Source organism: Eleginops maclovinus, chromosome 2, assembly GCF_036324505.1.
Source record: "Eleginops maclovinus isolate JMC-PN-2008 ecotype Puerto Natales chromosome 2, JC_Emac_rtc_rv5, whole genome shotgun sequence".
Classification (NCBI taxonomy): Eukaryota; Metazoa; Chordata; class Actinopteri; order Perciformes; family Eleginopidae; genus Eleginops; species Eleginops maclovinus.
In genome coordinates this window covers 24,660,485-24,681,896 of record NC_086350.1, presented here as the reverse complement: position 1 = coordinate 24,681,896, position 21,412 = coordinate 24,660,485, and the positions used below count along the sequence as shown (strand labels likewise).

Here is a 21,412-nt window from a genome sequence, read left to right as displayed (position 1 = left end):
TGTCGCTTATTGTAAGGAATCAGGTTTACCACTACTTTTAGTATCTGATATAACCAAGCTCAACCCTCTGAGACTAATGACGTTGTATCCGACAACATGGAGTTCTTCTCACTCCTGTGAGGATATTTCCAGAGCAGTGCAAACAACAGGGTGGGTGCAGATGACCGTCACGTCTTTCTGATTTGTCGCTTGTTAGCAGACCCTTCACACAATAGCAGAGCGAACAGGTACAGGAGGCATAGAGTGAAGAGATCATTGAAGAGAGAGTGAAGAGATCATTGTCCACTAGATAATCGATCGCGGATGGTGTCTTGCTCGCAGACGGATAAAAAAAACCAAAAAAAAACTGATTGGGTCCCGAAATATACTTGGGTGGCCGTTAATATACCTGGGCGGCCCGCCCAAGTAAAGTCTATGTGTGGGAAACCCTTCACTTAACTATCAACATCTGGAACTAGCTAAACTAGTTATAAATATGTTTATTCTTCACTGCCGGGTCACTCATTACTGGATCATTGAGCTGCATGACACGGATACGACTGACTGTCAGGAAAGGGAGAGCGGGAGAGGGGTAAAGAGAGTACTCCGTTTATTTCTCCCGTGTTAAGTTAATGTAAACTTTTGAATAATGTAGTTCATCTACTATAAGTAGTTTGTTTGACAGATTTTTTCCCTACAGGTTGGAAATAAAGTACAATAATGACATTTAGGACAGTTTCCCTTTTGTTAAGAAAAGTATCGAAAAAGTATCGAAATCGCGATTCTTGACTTGGTATCGAAACGAAAATGTTGGTATCGTGACAACACTACCAGGCAATGACAAATATGGATAAAAAAGGGCTTATATGTCAGAGGGTTAGGTGTAATATGCAGGAGGTTACCAGGAGGTTACTATTTTTTTTCTAGTTAAGCACAACACTAGATATAAGTGAGGAGGTCCATCCTGTGTCATTAAGGAATGAGAGTCCTCTTTACTGGGTTTCTTTGAGATTGAAAGACGGTGATGCTTCATGTGCTGTTCACCCTAATCATTCTCCACTACCCTCACAAACACAAGCAGGCCACACTGACCAATTACGGCTCTTGTTTTCTCCATGTGATGTTACAGTTTAACAAGGAACATGTGGCTGTAGGTGCAAGTGCAGATGTGAATGTTAATTAATCAGAAAATGTTGTAAATCCCAATATGGTCCAGTCCAATATTCAAATGGCAGAAAGCACCGTATTTGTAAAAGGCTGAATGTGTTTTTTAACGATGAATTGTTGAGCTGCAGAAATATACCAGCCTACAAAACATATTCTACAGACTTGGCGAAACAAAGTTGTTTGGTACAGATTATCTTTTAAAATACTGATATATATGTATATTATCATATAGGTGGGAGAAGTATTCAGATCTAAGTAAAAGTCCTGCATTCTAAATGTTCCTCCAGTGAAAGTAGAAAGTACTCTCATCTAAATGTACTTAAAGTAGCGACAGTAAAAGTAGTCATTGTTTGATTGGTCCATTTCAGAATAATATCTCTGATATGTTTTATAATGATTGATCATTAAAGTGTTCTCAGAGCTGGTAAAGGTGCAGCTAGTTTGAATGGCTTTGTATACTGCAGGGTAGCTGCTGAGTTTACTGCAGGTGAACTAAAGTCTGATTTAAGGGCTGATTATATTTACCATCATTAATCCAGATCTGTAAAGAAACTAAAGGTACTAAATGCATGTAGTGGAGTAAAAGTATAACATTTACCCCTGAACTGTAGTGGAGTAGAAGTATAGAGTAGCAGAACATGAAAATACTCAAGTAAAGTACAAGTACCTCAAAATTGTACTTTAGTACAGTACTTGAATAAATGTACCTAGTTACTTCCCACCTCTTTATATTATTTTCAATGAGAATAACAATGCTGAAAGATCAATCCCTCCCATATTGTTCTCCAAAATTAGTCAAAACAATTGCAGCTAGTTATTTTTTCCAAATCGTGCAGCCCTACCTGTCTTATTGTAAGCTCATGTGTGGTCATGTTACCATGGTTACACATAAATATAAGACAGAAATATAAGAAACATAGACTGTTTCACAGCAGCAAACCAAACCAACTGATATGTTTTGACTGTAATGATTCTTCTGATAAATGCTACTGAGGTTTTATTGGGTTTTGTCTTCCTTCCTGCAGGGAAGCGTTGCAGCGACACATGTGGTTCCGCAGCCGTGCTCTAACGGCCTGTCTGCGGTAACCATAGAGACCTGTTGCACAACAACAGAGGAAGGGGGAAGTCTGCCGTCATTGGAGCAGAGAGCACATAGGGAGGACTCTGGCGCTGTCACTCACACATCCTGTACCAGTGCAAGACTTTGTCAGGGGCAGGAAGCAGGGGGGGGACAGAAGGGATGCCCGGCTGCCATCTCTCCTGCAGGACGCTACAGGAAAAACAAAAAGAGAACTAGAAAAAACACGAGACCCGCTGCAGAATCTCCAGGAAATAACACAAGCACCCCAGAGGCCAATAGAGGGAGCGCAGCGCAGCTCGCAACAGGAAGTAGAACCAACACGGATGGACCTATTTCACCCAGAGGACCAGAGGTGGCATCAGTGAAAGCTGACACCAAAGCAGAAGAGACTCCATTACCCACAAAGCCAGAGTCTGGGCCAGGTGGGGATAGGAAGTGTGCTGGCAGGAAAGCAGTGGCCTTGCCCACCACCGACACCAACGTAGAAAAACAGGAAACAGAGAAGTGGGAAGCTGAGCCACGGACATGTGAGTGTGTTGTAGAGACAGGAGCACTGACAGAGCGGGGGGGCACTGGATGTCTCCCAGCAGGAGAGGCTGAAGTGAACCCTGCTCCGGAATCAGCTGCAGGTAAGTCGATCACTGTTAATCTTCCACCTAATGGATAAAAATATAGTGATCTGGAGGACAGATTGAGTGTGCATTGCGGCACTCTGCTGATTGCTGAACTATTACACCAAAGGGGGAAATAAGTCTGAAGTGCAGGAACAGAAAAACAAGCATATCAGAGGCCGCGTTCCAACTGAAGACACAGAAATAGCATTTTATTGTCTCACTAGAACTTTTACTTTTACTTTTGAATGTCAGTATGGGCTTCAGACTAACATACATAAGTAAAATGTGTCTATCTTGCAATTGGATCACACAAGCCCTGAGTCAAAGGAGTAAAGAGTGGGAGGGGATGGCTCATTTCATTTTCCTATATGATGTCTCGCACCATTGCTCTGACAACATCCAATCCATATTCGGTTTGATATAGGGCTGAACGATTTTGGAAAATAATCTAATTGCGATTTTTTTCCTCAATATTGCAATTGCGATTTAATATGCGATTATTTTTTCAAGGTCCTCTTCTCATGTATTTTTCAACAAACACAAGCAATAAATCAACCGTGATTACAATCGTGAACCTCGTGAGGTAGCAACAGTAGCGAGGCACGTTCTGCACAATACCTGACGTTGCGCAGCATCTTCCTTTTTAAAGCCAAAATAATTCCACACAACTGACGTGCCGCCCCCTCTTTGGTACCAAACTTCCAGCCGTGCACTCTTCTGACGAGCCTGAGGCCATTGTGCAACAGGTTCAAGCGCAGCGTTGACTTCTTTCCCTGCCTGCTCGGCTTCGCCCGGCTCCGCTCGGCTCGCTCGCAAGTCACGTGACCAGATCACGTGCCCAATCAAATCGCAGCCTTTGCGGTTGGAAAATCTTGTTTTGTCATATCGCGATATTATCGCAAATGCAATTAATCGTTCAGCCCTAGTTTGATCGAATGCACAATACCCAGCTGTACAGTTCTGATAAAGGCTTGTTGTGATCCTGTGACACAATTTGTCGAGCATGCAGGTTGACACACTTTTATAAAATCTGACACATTGAATTATGAAATACTACACACAATTTACTCTTAGAGAATATAGATTCATTTTGGGTTTTTTTTTATTAAGAAGGGACAATAAACATGAATTAACATGAGCACTTGTGTCCATCATGTTAATATCTCTTTTTTACTTATTTGTTTGTGTATTTATATTTCTTTTATTTCAATTATTTTGATATCATTTTAATTTTAAAATAGTTTTATACTAGCTTTAAAAGTAATGGTATATTCTTTCCTTTTTTGCACAGTTTTATTCCTTCGATTGTGTTTACGTATGCACCTTTATACCACAATGCAAATTCCTTGTGGCTGTAAACCAACCCGGCAATAGACCAGAGTCTGATTCTAATTCAGACAGACACAAAAACAGACGTTGGTTTGGGTGGGTGGTTGGGTGGGTTGGTTGGTTTTTTAAATATAAATGTAAAATATAGCGAAATGTGCCATGTTTCCAGATTTCTAATGAACTTGCTGAGAAATCATGGTACCACTTTACAATAAGACTACCCTTTATAAAGGGTTTATGAAAAGTTTGTTATTCATTTATTAATTAGGTTGTGAACACTTTATTAATCATTAATAAGCTTTTATAAGACAAGCGATAAACAGGGAACTGTGACCTGTTGCTTGCCAAATAGTGATCCCACATTTATCTGTACTGCTAAGCCTTATAGTGGCTATCAGCCTGCATCGTTGGTATTTGTTGTTCACTGAGTTGATTCTCCCCACAATGTTGGCCGATGAAGAAGACAAAGTAAGTCAGGTAGCCAATATAATGCTTAGTCATCTTGCCAAATAGTGAGCCTGTGTTGATGTATGAAAACGATGTTATAACTGGTTTATAAATGGTTCTTAATTATTAATAAAGGGTTTACAACCTAATTATAAACCCTTTACAAATCCTTTATAAGGGTAGTCTTATTGTAAAGTGGAACCAAAATCATGAAGCTAAATACGTTTATTTTGTTGTCCTTAATCTAATGCTATCTCTTTTCAGTAGCCATGGGTCAGGAACAATCCCAGGATCCCCAGGAAAGCCTGGCAGACGCTGGGGAGCCAGGCCAACCTGACACTGTGAACAACAGTCCTCAATCTGGCAGGAATACCAGCCCCAAGTCCCCGGACACAGAGAGAAAGCCCCGAAGAGGGCTGTGGCGGGATGGAGGCTGGATGGGAAGCAGAATGGGATCCCCTCCTCAAGAAACCCTAGCACAATCTGTCTGGTATCAGGGTGAAGACCAGGGTGCTGATGAAGACTGTCACAGAGAGGAAGAGAAATCCCAGTCAGTTTGGTATGACAGTGACACACCAGATCAGAGCAAACAAGAACAGCTGGAGCAGGGAATGAGGGAGCAGAAAGAATGTGATTTTGGCTCGGCCCAAGCTTCTGGTCTTAGTTCTCCACAGCTGTTAGATCAGGGACTGACTTTTCATCAACTGTCCTCTGCTCTTAGTCAGCCACATGCTGCTGGAACACAGCCAGCACTGTCACATGGGCCCGGGGCACAAAGACGGGAAGTGCACGGATCACAGCGAGAGGAGGAAGTAGGGCTGGAGTGGAAGGAGGGAGGAGTGGAGGGGGACGGAGAGGAGGTTAGTAACAGAGACACTAGTCACAGCAGAAAGGGCTCTGAAACGGCAGACGTTGAGGAGGGAGAAGAGAAGCAAGAGAAAGGAGCAAAGGGCAGAAAAAAGAGGAGGAAGAAGAGGGGGAAGAGAGGAGGCGGGGAGGCCAAACTTAGCTCCAGCTCAAGCATAGACTCTCAAAGTCAGAGAGAACAAGTGACAAAGTCAGAGAAAGAGTCCGAGGATAAAACAGGAAGTGGAGAGAACGCTATGCATCTACCCAGCCAGACGGAGGGCCAGACTAGGGCCGCTCATGCGCCCGACTGTGATGTCACCAACTCGGACTGTACCGGTACGACTCCGGAGTGTATTCCCGCAGACCGGACAACAGATCTGACGGCTTCACAGACTCTACAAACAGAAGGGGATGACATCATGAGCGTTCACGGACCTGATCACTTTAGCACTACTGTCCCTGCTTCAGAGCTCAGTGAGGCGGACATCAGGGATGCCGAGGTAGAGGAAATTACAAGTGCGCAACCAGTCGGAACGGAAATACTTAAGCCTACAGAGCTGGTATCAAACGGGCTCGCCGAGTTGCTCAAACAAACGTTGGATTATATGGATGTAAAGGCGGCGTCGGGAAACAAAGATTTGACGGTTGATGGTGAAGATGAATCCGTGGAGCAGACGGTTGTGGTGGAATCTAACTGTTTTAAGGAACCGTCTGTCAAACTTTCAGTTCCTGCTGAATTCACAGAGGAACTTGTGGAATTTCCTGAGCAGAAATCACAGCATGTAGAATCTGTAGGACCCTTCATGGAATCTGTGCGTCCTACAGAAGCTGCTGGTGTGCCATTTGAAGGTACAGCGGATGTTTTACCACTTGAAATAGAGGAAGGAAGTGCTCAGACAACTGTGAGGGAAATTTTAGTGCATTGTTTGGCCTCTGAGATGCTGAGAGATCAGCAGCACGGGGAGGGAAAGAGCAACGAGCTGTGTGTGGGTGAAGAGGAAGCAAGTCAGGAAAGGAGTCAAGAAGATGACGGCGGGACGGTTAATGCCAAGGAGCTGTCTCACGTGGACAGAGAAAAAGAGCAGAGCATCAATGAAATCATAGCAGCCACAGCGGTAGCAGTTGTAGCTGTAGCAATAGCATCAGCTATGGCTAGCATAGAGCTAAGCCAACAGATATCAGAGGATTTACTGAAGCTGAGGAACAAAGACGAGGAAACCTGTGAACTGGTAGCAGCTGAGACAGAAAAGCATTCAAACACTGAGCCTACAGATCAGTTCCCCTCTACAGGAGCTAATGTGGAAGCTAACCAGGACTGTGTGGAGTTGCAGTGTAATGCTGAGACAGAAAGGCTAGCAGCAGCACAGCTGGCTAGCAGGCAGCAGGCTAACCTTGACCTGTCAGCACTTGCAGACACTCCCAGTCTACCACAACTCCACAAAGAGGAATTCCAAAGGGAGAGTACGCTTAACGAAGCCTTTACATGTTCACCACCCGAAGGAGAAGGCAGCCTGCTGCCCGTTGATGTGAAACCTCTGCAGGAAAAGATTAGCAATGAAGTAGACATCCAAGGTCAGATAGAACTCCCTGGTTTGGTTCCCGAAAAGAAAGATCCCTTCTGCGCTGATTCTGAGGACAGTCTCGGAGAAAACCAGGATCAGTCCATCTGTCAGGAGGAGAGGGGGACACAACATCAGCTTTTAGAATCCATCACTGAGGCTGAATGCAGTCATTCACAAGAGAGTGAGGAAAGGGAGAATGGTGAGCAAGCTTCCAAGGAAATGTCAGAACCTGAGCTGGATGGTCAGGTCCAAACAGCGTGTGAAGCAGGCATTTTGCCATGTCCTGTTACCTCCTGTCCCGGTCCAGAGGAGCTCACTTCCCCTGTGGAAACAGACCAGTCATCCCAGTCTTTAGCCGACATGACCTTTCTCCCTGCCATCCCTCTCGATGCCGGCATTGGTACGTTCCAGAGCGAAGGCCATGAGTGCGTTGCTTTGAATGTTGCTGAGGTTTGCGTGTTTCAAGGGGAGGACACTCTGGATACAGTGGACGGATGGAAGGAGAGAGAAAACATGAAGATGATGAGGAAAGACATGGTCTCAGTGGACGACACACCCCGGACAGGTAAATAAATCTATCCATTACTACAGGTTTTGTATCGTTTATGTCCTGCTCTCTCTTTAGTTTGTTCACCCTCCCTCTTTGCCTTCAATTCCCTCTATATTTAACTGGGCTCAACATATTAACAAGTATTATTATAGTATTTCTACATGATGTCCAGTAAGGGTCATATATATTGATGAATGGCAAGGCAAGCTTTATTTATATAGCACCATTCAACACAAGGATATTCAAATGCTTTACAAAAAGGAAAAACATTAAGACTGTTAAGAAATAATGCAGCGGAATCACATTTTAAAACGACATTTGAAAACAGTCATTAAAAAGTGAAAAAAAATAAAATACACATAAAACAAGATAATCTAGAATAATACAGGAATAAAAAACATGTATCAAAGTTACAGTCCACTGGTGGTAATAATAACAACACATGCCCAAATGTTTACTCAGTTGTTTGTCAACATCTATTGAGCTAGCTGCTAGCTATTAGCCTCAAAATGATGCGATGTGATCAGCTGGAAAGACTTACTCGCATTTTTTTGAAACACCATCCTTTCCTCCTTTCAACAATGAAACCATATAGAGGCCTGGTGGGAATAACACACAGAAAACCGCTTCTAGTTTTATTTTGAAATCCTGGATAAATGATGCGATCAGCTAGAAAGACTTGCTTGCTTCCTTTGAGAGTCCAACCCTTCCCTTTTTCCTGACCACATAAACCATGTACACGCCCGAAGGGAATAACACGCACAAATGTAAAACAGACTTCCAGTTTTATTTTGAAATTCTTCCAACATGATGAGCGTTAGCTGGCTACCACCCACTGCAGTTGCTGTCACCACAACGTGTTAAGACATTAATATTGAAAGTTGAAATTGATACATTTAGGTATACAAAATAATAATTATTATTTTTTAGATGTCTCAAGGTCCATGTAGGGAGATTTAACTTCTCTCTGGGCTCAAGTCAAAGTCAACTTTATAGTCAATCTTTCAGTTTGTTTGTACAGACAGAGAGTTTGAAATACTGTTTCCCACAATCCTGAGGAATAAAAAAGTAAAAAACAAATACAAATATATATAAAAATGTGTATATACATACACACCTGTACACCTGCTTATTTACAGCTCAGGAAAAAATTAAGAGACCCCTCCACATTTTTTCTTCAATCTTAATTTCTACATGTATGGCAGCCATTCCAGTGTCTGTTGAATTCCAACACAGAGAAATGTTGTCAGTAGTTTATAGAATACAATAAAAAATGTTTTAAAAAAGTTAACATAACTATAAATATTAAAACAAGAAAAAATGATAATGCTGAAGTGGTCACTTACTTTTTTCCAGAGGTGTGTATATACATATACACATGCATAATCAACACACACACACACACACACACACACACACACACACACACACACACACACACACACACACACACACACACACACACACACACACACACACACACACACACACACACACATTAAAAGCCATAAATAAAAGCACAACAGTATATATTTACAAAATACTCACTTCAAATGGATGCAGATGAATATATTCCAGAGATAAAATGTACATTAGTGCAAAAAATTGTCCATAGCAAGTGACTCTTTATGTTTGTATATTATTCATTCATTTATATGATTTATATGCACAGGATAGGGGAAGAGATTCCAGTCAGAATATTCAAACTTTAAGCTCAGAATTCAGATTTCTGTTTGTCTGAACTCAAAGGAAGTTCCCTTTTGGTCAGATCTCAGAACAAATGGCTCTAATCCTCGTAGATTTCACCCCACCAATAGCTTCTCTTTCCGGGGTCCACCTCAAAACACAGGCTTGACATCCACACTTACAGTGAGACGCAATGCAAAACACACCCTCTAAGTTACATCATGTATTTTCCAAACAGCCTTGAAGGAACATTTCTCACAGTTTGCTTTCTTTGTCAGTAGTTGGCATACAGTAGTCAGTGTAAGAATCCTCCTCCATTCCCACCCCCCCCATTTTGACCGGTGCTGGCTGCTTTGAGAATAGAAGGAAGCCGGAGCCACAGCAGAGTAGTGTCAGCTACAGGGCAGGGGCTGAGTGTGCCTCTGTTTGTATGGGGCACGGTATCCAGGCAACTTGATGATGTCATCAAGACTTAACAGTGGACAGTGAAACTAGAGGTGGGCCGAGAAATGCTTGTGTGTGTTTGTGTGTGCGCGTGTGCGCGCGCGTGTGAAGCCAGTGAAAAGAGTACTTCTAGCAATAGTCATTTTTATCAAGCGGGTCACACAGTCCCTAGCATAGGCAGATTTTACTTTCAGCACTGAATAGAAAAGGATGCTCTTTTTTTTTACCATGCATGATCCTTCTGTTACGAACTGGAATCTAACGACAGTTCAACGATCGTGAAGTCAGACAGGTTCAAACAAACCTCTTTAATAGTTTAACTTCTTTAAAGATAAGTAAGTATCTTAGTAAAACCCAATTATATTAAAATGGAAGTTTATACATGAACTTTTACAGTAAACGGGGTTTTTCTAGAAAAGTACAGTATGCGGGCGCTAACGTCCCTTCCGGACAAAATTATGGCCCCGCCCACTTTCCGGTGAAAATGCTGCATTAGAACGAGGCAGAAAATAATAGTTTCTTCATGTCTTAAGCTGCTGAGTCATGTATTACACTTCAAACAACAAATAAATCCAGAGTTCCGGTTTCTTTACTTCCTCTACAGAAAAAAGGAGAGTAAAATAAACTAATTCAGAAATCAGTTTAAGTTTCAGCCTGCCGCCTGCCTCTCGTCCACCGGCAGACTCACTAGGCATCCATCCCCTATTTATTCTCCGTAAAAACAAAGCTGTCTCTCCCATCTCACCCTCTATTTAGACACCATCTTCATGAGTAATAATACCATTTTTGACAGACAGAAATATTGTTTTTTGGCATCATTTTAACATTTTACGGGGCAAATCGACATTTTGGTATGAGGGCGCACTCCGAAAGTCAGAGGGCAGACAAAACCGTGGTTAACTTTCTTATTAAAATTCAATTCAAGAAATATTTGTTTTGGAGTAGCAAATACCCAAATGTAAGTCAGAGGTGGGAGAAGTACTCAGGTCTTCTACTTGAGTAAAAGTAGAAGTACCAGAGTGTAGGAATACTCTGTCACAGTAAAAGTCCTGCATTCAAAATGTTCCTCCAGTTAAAGTAGAAAGTACTCTCATCTAAATGTACTTAAAGTAGCGACAGTAAAAGTAGTCATTGTTTGATTGGTGCATTTCAGAATAATATCTCTGATATGTTTTATAATTATTGATCATTAAAGTGTTCTCAGAGCTGGTAAAGGTGCAGCTAGTTTGAATGGCTTTGTATACTGCAGGGTAGCTGCTGAGTTTACTCCAGGTGAACTTAAGTCTGATTTAAGGGCTGATTATATTTACCATCATTAATCCACATCTGTAAAGTAACTAAAGGTACTAAATAAATGAGTGGATTAAAAGTACAACATTTACCTCTGAATTAAAGTTTGGTAGAAGTACAAAGTCTCTCAAAATTGTACTTAATTAAAGTACTTGAGTAAATGCAGGCTACCTAGTTACTTTACACCAACGACAGCCAGCAGCATCACGTCACTAATAGACCTAAAGAAATGGAGAGGATCTTGCCATAATGAATGTTCCCTCACAGACTCATCAGAAGGAAGTCAACAGTAGGTCTCAGCAGCCACAGTGGCAGCGCTCTACGTACCCTGCGTCATGTTCCAGAATTTTCTGACTCTGGGACAAGCTTTCCATTTCACCCCCCTAATTATTTTTAACCAGGAGCATTACTGACTCACATGAGAGGAGGAAACTCCCTGCAGGATCTCTCTGACTCACCCACATTGTCTGTACTGGTTCTTTTGAGTTTTTCGGGATGGCACTTTGAAGCAGCACCTGCCCGATGTCACCAGTGAGGTAGTCATCACACCTTCCATAAAGACACGGACACACTTTAATGTTGTTGAGTGAGTTGCTTGTAATTCAGTTGATCAAATAAAGCATGGGTGTCCAAACTAGGGCCCGGGCTCCAAATGTGACCCGCGAGACATTTTGAATCGGCCCTCAGCAGATTTAAAAAGTATAACGAAATATGGCCCAAAAATGAAACTGGTGCTTTTCTTATATTATACTTATATATTTATACTTAAATATTTATGTAAACATATATTACCCAGTAGTTTTCATGTGTTTATAATGTCAAATGTATTCACTCAATTAACGTTTAAAACATTTTCACAAATCTTAGTTGATTAAAAAAAAGTAATAACTTAATTAGATAACAAGTTTGAGATAGACCCTTCATATTTCTCCTTATTATCAGCATTCTGAGGCTCTTGTTTTAGGAATGAGCTGCCAACACAATAAATGAAACTGTTCGGAGAGCTGTGATGTTTCTTAAAGCATATTCAAGTATCATCTACCCTCATTTGATTGATTTTGCTAACTCATAACTTAACTTAACTTTGTATATCTTTCAGTGAAAAAAGTTTGGACACCCTTGGAATAAACGTATCTCCACTTCCTTTGTTTTTTTCCCCCTGAGTTAATGAGGTGTGGAGTTTACCTTAGTAGTGATGTCACTCTACTGCCTAATGTCAGGATCCATACTGGTGCAAGTTGTGCTCTAAAGTTATTTAAGTCTAAGTGTATTATAGTCAAATAAAAATGAAAGGATACTTTTTTATTTAGGGCCCTTTTGAAACAATATATAGCCCCTGTTTTAAAGTGCATTGTGAAAGAGCATTGAGGCGTGTCTAACTCACACACTTTCTAACTTTTTCTCAGTTAAATGTCTCTCCGTCTGGGTGCAATGGGCCAAGGGTTTGAATTGACGTGTGTTCAGGGCCTCGTATGAATCAAACTAATCAGTGTCAGCTCTCCTGTTGAAAACCAGGTGCAGCCACATTGGTTTGTAAATAGTAACCCTGCATTTGAAGAAGTGAGAGGTTTTATTCAGAGGAAACAAAGCGAAAGTGTACAAGCAGTGCCCAAAAACAACTCCTTTTGACTTCGTATGAGCAAATAAACGTATAATGTATTTAACTGCAGTCTGGGGGAAAGTACCGGTCCGATTGAGCTTTGAACACCACCAATATTTGTTGAAATTGCGGAGCTTTAAATTCACCAGAATGCAGGAAATGTGTGTTGATTTCCTGCTACCTGTCTTCATATTTCCTCTTATTATCAGCTATCAGAGGCTTCTGTTTTAAGGAATGTGCTGCCAACAAAATAAATGAAACCCTCCGGAGAGCTGTGATGTAGGCTATTTTTTCTTAGATCCTTTTCAAGTATCAAGCATAATTTACCTATATTTGACTGATTTTGCTAACTTATAACTTAACTTACGAGGCAATATACCTCCCCTCTACTGATTGGCCCAGCCATTCGTATATTTTTCTGGAAAACTTTTTTTGGTCAATGATCCAATCGTTTGCCGTAATTAACAATGCGCCAACAATGACATGACCACACCACGCATTGTGATCTAACTTTAAAGCTGGACCATCCCCAGAAATACAACTCTTTTAAAAGCATTTAATGACCTTGCCTGTGTTTCCAGCTATTTTAAGACTTTATATGACTTCCTCAATGACTAAACACATTATATTAAGTGTTACTGTTATATATTTTCTCCCATTACTGCCTGTTAAAGTCTTTATCCCCCCACACACACACAAATGTCATGCTTCAGCTCGACTCTAGGGAAGAGGACTAGCTTTCATACGACCAAAAGGAAAAAGTAATATCAATTGATTATTATATTATTATTATATCTACTAAGTAGATAACAATAATAATAATAATACATTTTATTTATAAAGGCGCCTTTCAAGGCACTAAAGGTACACAAAAAACAAAATGAAAACGCACAAAAACGAGACAATATAATCGATAAAAAAACAGAGGATGTGTGATGTGATCAGGATATGTTTGAAGAGATATGTTTTGAGACATGATTTGAAAATGGAGAGAGTCAGTATTCCGGATGTCCGGTGGGAGGGAGTTCCACAGGTGGGGTACAGATAGATGATGCCCTGTATTGATGAGCTTGTGTCTTCTGTCCCTTACAGCAGAAGAAGAAGAAGTAGAAGAAGAAGAAGAAGAAGAAGAGTGTCGGCAGGGCCGTAGCGAACCAGACGACACACACACTCTGCAGGTGAGTGTCGAAAGAAATACAATGAAAATATTTAACTGTCACGGCCAAAATGTTCCTTGTGCTGTGAGCTTTTATTCTACTGGGCGTTTGTAACACATGGAGGAAAACAGTTGTTTAGAAATCTGAAAGTTTGTTGTTCAATTCCCATTCCCTTGCAGTAAACATGTCAAATTCTCCATGGATGAAATACCCAATCCCAAATTGCCTAACTATGGTGAATGAAAGTGTGAATTAGGGGTTGGGGAAATAATCGATACAGCATAGTATCTCGATACTTTGCGTGGCGATATTGTATTGATACACGAATGCCAAGTATCTGTATTTTATTTTATAAACTATTCATATTGTAAATCCAAATTAAAGTTTTTGGTCACAATTGCTTTTTCAAATCCACTAGATGGTGCTGAGCTCTTTCTTGTGCGGTCATGGCCATGGGTGAAGTCAGTGGGATTGGCAGATGTTAGTCAATACAAAGATGGAGTCAGCGAAGAAAGAAATCACAAATGCGCAATATCGCAATACTTAGCATACCGTAGAACCGCAATGCTATCGTATCGTGGCTCAAGTATCGCGATGGTATCGTGTCGTGGAGCAGGTGGCTCCTTGAATGGCAGCCTTTGCCTCTGTATGACCGGGGGAATGCTGACTTCATTGTAAAAAGAATTTGAGAGGTTGTAAAGACTGTAAAAGCACTATCTAAATTCAGTCTTTTGACTAACACTGATACAGCTGTATGAAACCTCCTAGCAGCAGCTACACCTTTAATCTGACGGGTTTTCTTTTTTCCGTCTGTGTGTGAACAAATGTTGTTGGCCACGGCAGTCTGGGATTATGTAAGGGTCAATGGGGGCCTTTTTAACACTGTTTACAGCTCAAAGTCTGTCATGGAGTTCCACACACACTAAATGCTACACAGTAATGAAAAAAACATTGTTTGGAGATGATTGGAGATGAGATAAAGGCACACACACACACACACACCTTACCTTTACTCATTATTACGTTTTCTGTTGTGATAAGCGTGGAAAATTGCCATTTGACAATCTGAAAGCCATTTCTGTGAAGCACAGAATTTCTCACCCATTTGTTTTTTTTTGCTTTAAGCACACTTCAAATATGATTGACCACATAGTTCACACCAAACAAACCGAGGCAAGTACAAGCGTGGGAATCTGAAGATAACTGATAGGTTTCCAGATAAGAACCGCACACGCCTTCCTTCAGATGATATGAGCACGAGTTGACTGTCCTCACAACCTCACTGCTCCTCCAGGCCTTTGGAGGTTAGACAAGGAATCTGAAGCCCCATCAATCCTGTTCCAATGTCTCCTCGTGACGCTGCCGCTGCTCTCCTGGAGCAGCAGGTCACTGCAGGGATATGGGAAACTTAAGACCTGTGTGTGTGTGTGTGTGTGTGTGTGTGTGTGTGTGTGTGTGTGTGTGTGTGTGTGTGTGTGTGTGTGTGTGTGTGTGTGTGTGTGTGTGTGTGTGTGTGTGTGTGTGTGTGTGTGTGTGTGTGTGTGTGTGTGTGTGTGTGTGTGTGTGTGTGTGTGTGTGTTTGATCTTGAATGATCTCTCTTAGGAACACTTCAATGTCCCAGAGCAGTTTACACTGAAAACGTTACCGGAAATGAGTTAACATATTAGCATTAGCATTGTTTTTTTGAATGTGTTTTGGGTTTGATAACTGAAATGAACTCTGTGGTAAATACAAACTTACAAGGTCTTCTTACACACACACACACAGTAAAGAATGATAGAAATGGATTATTTGAAACTCCTCGGTCAGCATTAGCATTCCAAAATCAAGCTACGTTCCATATGCTAACAGGTAGCTAGCAAACACTAGCAGAAGTTGTAAACAAGTTATAAAATATGCAGTGGTTGTTGACCAATTTTACCGGAAATGCAAGTTGTTTTACGAGAGGGGAACATACAACTTGTGATAAGAGACACAAAGACAGTGTTGTTTTAAAAAAATATAATACAATGATTGTTTTTTGTTTCAGTAACTTAGTTATTAGTTAGCTCTACAGTTAATTGTTTCAGTTACAGTATTACTTTAGGTAACTTAGTTAGAATTTGACCAATATGAGTCAAATAGTGTGTCTGTGCTATGAAGAGGGCTAAAATATCGACAACATTATCGACCACATGTTTTGCCTTACAATTACACAAATATGATAGTCACAAATATCATTCTTAATTTGTTGTCTCAATGTTTAGGTTTTTACTCTTGCTTGTGGTTGGAGCTGACAGGTGGTTGTTCTTTCTTGTGCGTGCTTCAGCCAGCCGATGGCGGTGTACCAAGAGGTACTACTACAAAGTTCAGAACAATTGGTTCTGCCTATCGCGTTAGATCTATTGCCAAGAATCATCATGTTATCATAGACTCTTAGTTTGGAGGGCATCACTGTTCTGTTAAAGGACCACTAACCCCTGTTGCCCCCCCCCCCCCCAGTACCGCCCATAAAACTGTGTATTTTGCGTTTGACTGCTTTCTGCTGGTCACTGACTTATCAAGAACAAAAATCAAATACAGTTATGTTAGAAATGTGATGAAAGCTTGTAGTGTTTTTAGCTCAGACCATGCAGTGTGGGAACTGAGATTTTACTACGAGTTCCAGATGACTTTTAAATCTGTTAGGAAACCCAAACACCCAGACTTGACACCCAGGTATTACTGTGTGTGTGTGTGTGTGTGTGTGTGTGTGTGTGTGTGTGTGTGTGTGTGTGTGTGTGTGTGTGTGTGTGTGTGTGTGTGTGTGTGTGTGTGTGTGTGTGTGTGTGTGTGTGTGTGTGTGTGTGTGTGTGTGTGTGTGTGTGGGGGGGGGGGGGGGGGGGGGTCTGGCTGCTGCTCCTTTGCTGCTTCCTTGTGGTCAGAGCAGGTATAACTACCTCCTAATGTCTATCCAACTCTCTCTCTCCAGTCAGACAGCTTCCCCTTAACCATTGTGTCGGTGCGTATTACTTCACAGTTACTGTTACCATATGCGTCATTTATACTGGAGACGCTGGGTACATGTCCCCACCACTTTTTGAAACGGCTAAATTTGTCCCCAACACTTTACATAAGGATAATCTGTTGAAAATGTCCCAAAGAATTGTACACTTTGAGAAAGATTTACTTGCACAAGAGAACTTGTACCATCTCGATGACTTTTCACACTTTATGGGTGTATTTCTGGTAACCAAAGTGGTGTGATTTGGACCTGCGACACGTCTAACAGCAGAACGTAAGCCATTGTTGCTCCCGCTTTGCAGCAGCGTAGCATAGTTACTGCACTAGTCGTCAAAATAAAAAAGTATTGTAAGAAGATGTATAAATGTATATGTATGTGTGGTTTGCAGGGGAGGAAAATGCAGTAGTGGCAGCCCCACTTTTTCTAACAAAGTGACACACATGACTGTTACTATTATAAAAAAGAATATGATAATTGGAGCAAAAATTGAATTTATTCTGAGGTATTTTGAGAAAATACAAAGTAATCCGGTAGCCCAATAACCAATATATCAATTGGATTAACCTATATAATTCCACTATGTGTAAAGTTTATCAAGTCAGGAATGGAACGTCCATTTTTGGTATTTTAACTAAGAGTTCATACATGAGTTCTGGGTGTTGGTGCAGGGTCTTGTGCACCCCCTGGTTCATGTCCCTTCGCTAACATTTCCTGGCAAATGAAATAAAGATTTCTCAAGGTGAAAGGTGGCGGTAAGACTTCTGGTTTTCAGGGACAGCCAGTGATGGTTCTAGACCAATATTAGTTGGGGGGGCCAGTTTTTATGTGAATGAGGTGCGTTTGTTGGTATTTGTTTATTAGTGACAGAATTTGTTTCAGTAACTAGGTACATTTTTTATTAAATAACCTTACTGAATACAAAAACATCCTTCTTTGATTTTGTATTATTCTTTTCATCTTGTTGTACAACCACTGCCTTTAGTGTAGAGATAGAATTGACAAGGGAAAGTTGGTATGACATTTTGAAAACGATGCCGAACCGGATTAAACCCGGGTCCTCTGCTTGGGGACCAAGCCCTGGAACAGTTACATCACTGCCACTATCACACCGGGAAAAAAAGAGCAAAATATTCCTTGTTTTCATCAAAAAGTCCAATGAAAATGTCACATTTCTAACTGTTCCATTGGACACAGGCTTCGGCACAGACAGGAGGGAAGGTTTTGCTTTGATCCTGCATAAGTGTGTAACAGCAGATCATTATGCAAGCATATGTAATTACCCCAGCACTGAAGAACATCACAATAAAGACCTCCATGCAGCACACTCCATGTTTTATCCCCGTTCCAGTGGATAAAAAGTCTCTCTCTGTCTCTGAGTGCAGAGGCACTTATCAGATAGAGCTCCATTGTTCCCTGCACCGTGACGGAGCTGCAGAGAAGTAGCAAATGGATGAGAGGGAGTTTGTTTCAAAGTGAAGGACAGATGTGATGGGCGTGTGTGAGAGAAAAAGAGAGCTAGAGGAATGGAGGGCCTGAAGGAAAAAGGGAAGAGAGAGTGGGAAGGAGGGAGGGGCCGCTGTTACGAACAGATGTGGGCAGAGAGGCTCATTTTCCAACCCAAAGTGCTGCGAGAAGGAACACCAGAGAATGTTTGTGGATTACTCATAGTCGTGCAGGACTTCTTTTTGTTTAACTCTGGAGTGTTTGACCTCAAGATCAAATGATTTGGGATTGTTAGCGGCACAAGAATGTTAAGTTACAGTTGATCCGTGCCCGTTTTTCTTCTCTTATGGTGTCAAGAAAATCTGCAGCCGGCCACTCTGGAAACTGCCAGTTGGATCTTTTTTTTTTTCCTTGGGAACTCCACCCTCAGCCGATCTTCTACGTATGCTATTTGTTTTTCTGACTCAGTGGCGGTCAAGACAAAAAGGAGAGACTGTAGAAGGAGGTGTGATATTTGAGGATTATCCTGGAAAGATGGCTCATACACAGTTCGTGTATTGACACATCGATCCTTGGCTGCAGACGCTGTTGGCATGTATGAGAGACACAGGCGGAGGTACAGCTTCTGTGCCAAGGGAGAGAGGGCTGTGGATGTGGTGCTCATTAAGGTAGGAGTGTGTTTGTGTGTCTGCAAACCAGATAATTTATAGGTTTTTATTGTAGTTTAGATCCCTTTGGATTGCTAAAGAATTCTTAAGTCCGCTGTAGAGTTTGGCATATTTTAAATGTTTTTGTTCTGTAGCACATATGGAGGCGTCCATTAAGCCTTTGAACCCAGAACGAGAGCCAGTTGTTGCTAATTTTCGTAGTGGCCAAACGTCGATACTACAACTTCCGTGACAGTCCGTGACGTCATTGGTTCCTCATCATTGTATTTTGGTTTTTAGCTAAATCCACTACCCAGTACCAACACTTAAGAAGCCCATATTTGAATCATTAGGACCTAAAGGTTGTTAAATGTGCTATTTTTCCCCTCTATTCATTTGACTGAGTCGAGACCCGACATAACACTACCGTTATGTATCAAATTAGAGGCGGGGCTAAAGGAAAAACGAAGTTTATGTGCTCTTTTGGCCCAGATCTCCAAAAGATCTGTGAATTTTTGGTCTTAAGAGTCAGGCTATTTTGGCTTCAGGTGCCACTGAGCAACTTTCATAGGAATTAACCCGCCTCAAACGCTCCATTCAGTTCACTTTATACATCCATGCTTGGGACCCTTTGTTCATTATCTTTATAATCATAGTGATGTCATATATTGTTTCTGTGCTACTCAGAAATGTCAATTAATATGTCAGTAGCACTGTACTGTGGAAGCTCTAAAACAGTAGAAGAGTTTGTTTGAGGTTTATATAAGACTTTTTGAATCTTAGTACTTTTCTAAATGTACCGCTAACAGTGACAAACGGATTTTCACTTCTAATATTTGTTATATTTCCGTTTTCTATTTTTGGTTTCACAATTGTTGAGTTATTACGAACTTCACTTTCCATCATGCTTTGGGTGATGCAAACAGGAAAAACAATGTTGCCATGGATACAAATAGTGCTTTCCATTTGGCTCTTCACTTCCCTCACTCGCATTTCTTCCTCTCGTCTCAGATTATTCCCTAGAGAGATGTAAGGATCCACAAAAACCTTTGTAACTGTTTCAAATGTTTTACATAATACCTTTGAACCGTTATTTAAAAAGTACAGAAGGTCTATCGGGTTAGGGTTACTGCAAGCCTTTTATCTAACTGTCTACAGCACTGTAAAAAAGTGATACAATCAAGAGTATTCTGATGCTGTTCATGTGTTTGTGTGTTCTTAGAAGAAGTGGTTCAATGTAAAATAGGTTGTGTCATGTTTCTCTATGGGGAAAACACATTGCTTGAGTTGCCTAGCAGTTTATTTCAAGAATAGTCATGGAAGCTAGTATACTAAAGTTGTGTTTTAGCGTTATAAGAAATGGTTTGGTGGTACTCCATAGTTGATTAACATGGTATCTACTTTCTAGAGGAAGTCATATTGACTATGCTCTAGCTGAAGGGATATTAAGATTTAACCAAACCTAAAAAAATGGACTGAGAAGGCTAACAGGAAGAGATAGACAGAAATAAAAGTACATATTGAGATATACAGAACGAGGCAACAGATGGAGATACACCGAGAGATAAACTAATCAGACTTAGTTTTTTTGATTTACTGATGGAGATATACAGACGTAGATATTCAACAAGACACATACAGTCAGAGATATACTGAAAGAGATATAGAGAAAGATAAACCGACATAGATATTTTCAGAAGGCTATACAGAAAGAATGTTTGAAATGTACTGAATAGGGTTTTGTCTTAACCGGGTCACAGTGGTGCTGCGCCCTCAAACCAAAATGCAGACTTGCCCTGAAAAATGTTAAAGTGATGTCAGAAAACACATTTCTGTTCAAAAACGGACTCCAGAAATATGAAGATGGTGTCAAATGTCTCATCAGACAGCAGAGAGAGCTGATTTTACGCAGGCTTACACTGAAACTGATTTCTGAATTAGTTTCTTTTACTCTCCTTTTTTCTATAGACGAAGTAAAGAAACTCTGGATTTACATAAATACATATAGAAAAAGACAAACTGCTGACCAGGATATTAGGAAAGAGATAAAGCGAAATATAGAAATACACATTAAGAGATAAACAAAAAAAGACGTACAGACGGAGAAATACAGATGGAGGAAAATAGATATAATGACGGAGGATAGATATGTCTTTTCAATCCACCTTTCGGGATTGGATATGCCAGATCTGAACTCGGCTGTGTGTCAAATATGTGTGTGCCTACACTTGATACTTTAATGCCAGTTGTTTTATGGGATACTGATGGGATATACTTCTGTGTGGATGTCTAGTTGTTTTGCATATCATTTTTAGATCATATTTTCTCCATCACTGCAGCCCGGCCCTTTATTCTTTGCATTTTATATCTGTAACTGCTCCTTATTTTAGCTTTAAGCTTCAGTTTCAGCGCTGTAAGAGAGTGGGTCCAGCCCTAGTTTTCTCCTCACTTCACTCCAAACATATGCAGCTCTGGTTTAGATGGATAAATGCCGCCTGTTGTGCAGATCTCTCTTTCTCTGCAGGATGTTGATAATAGACAGAGCCGGCAACATGGAACAACTGATCCATTGAGACAAGTGGA

The 21,412-nt window shown here is 41.0% G+C and overlaps 1 protein-coding gene across 1 annotated transcript in view; it reads left to right on the top strand.

Annotated features, from left to right (window-relative positions):
• akap13 (A-kinase anchoring protein 13) overlaps positions 1-21,412 on the top strand; it is a 102,752-nt gene that overhangs the window by 37,361 nt on the left and 43,979 nt on the right. Inside the window, 3 exon segments of the mRNA XM_063900255.1 lie at positions 2,172-2,856; positions 4,882-7,593; positions 13,691-13,776. Coding sequence (XP_063756325.1) covers positions 2,172-2,856; positions 4,882-7,593; positions 13,691-13,776 — 3,483 coding nt within the window.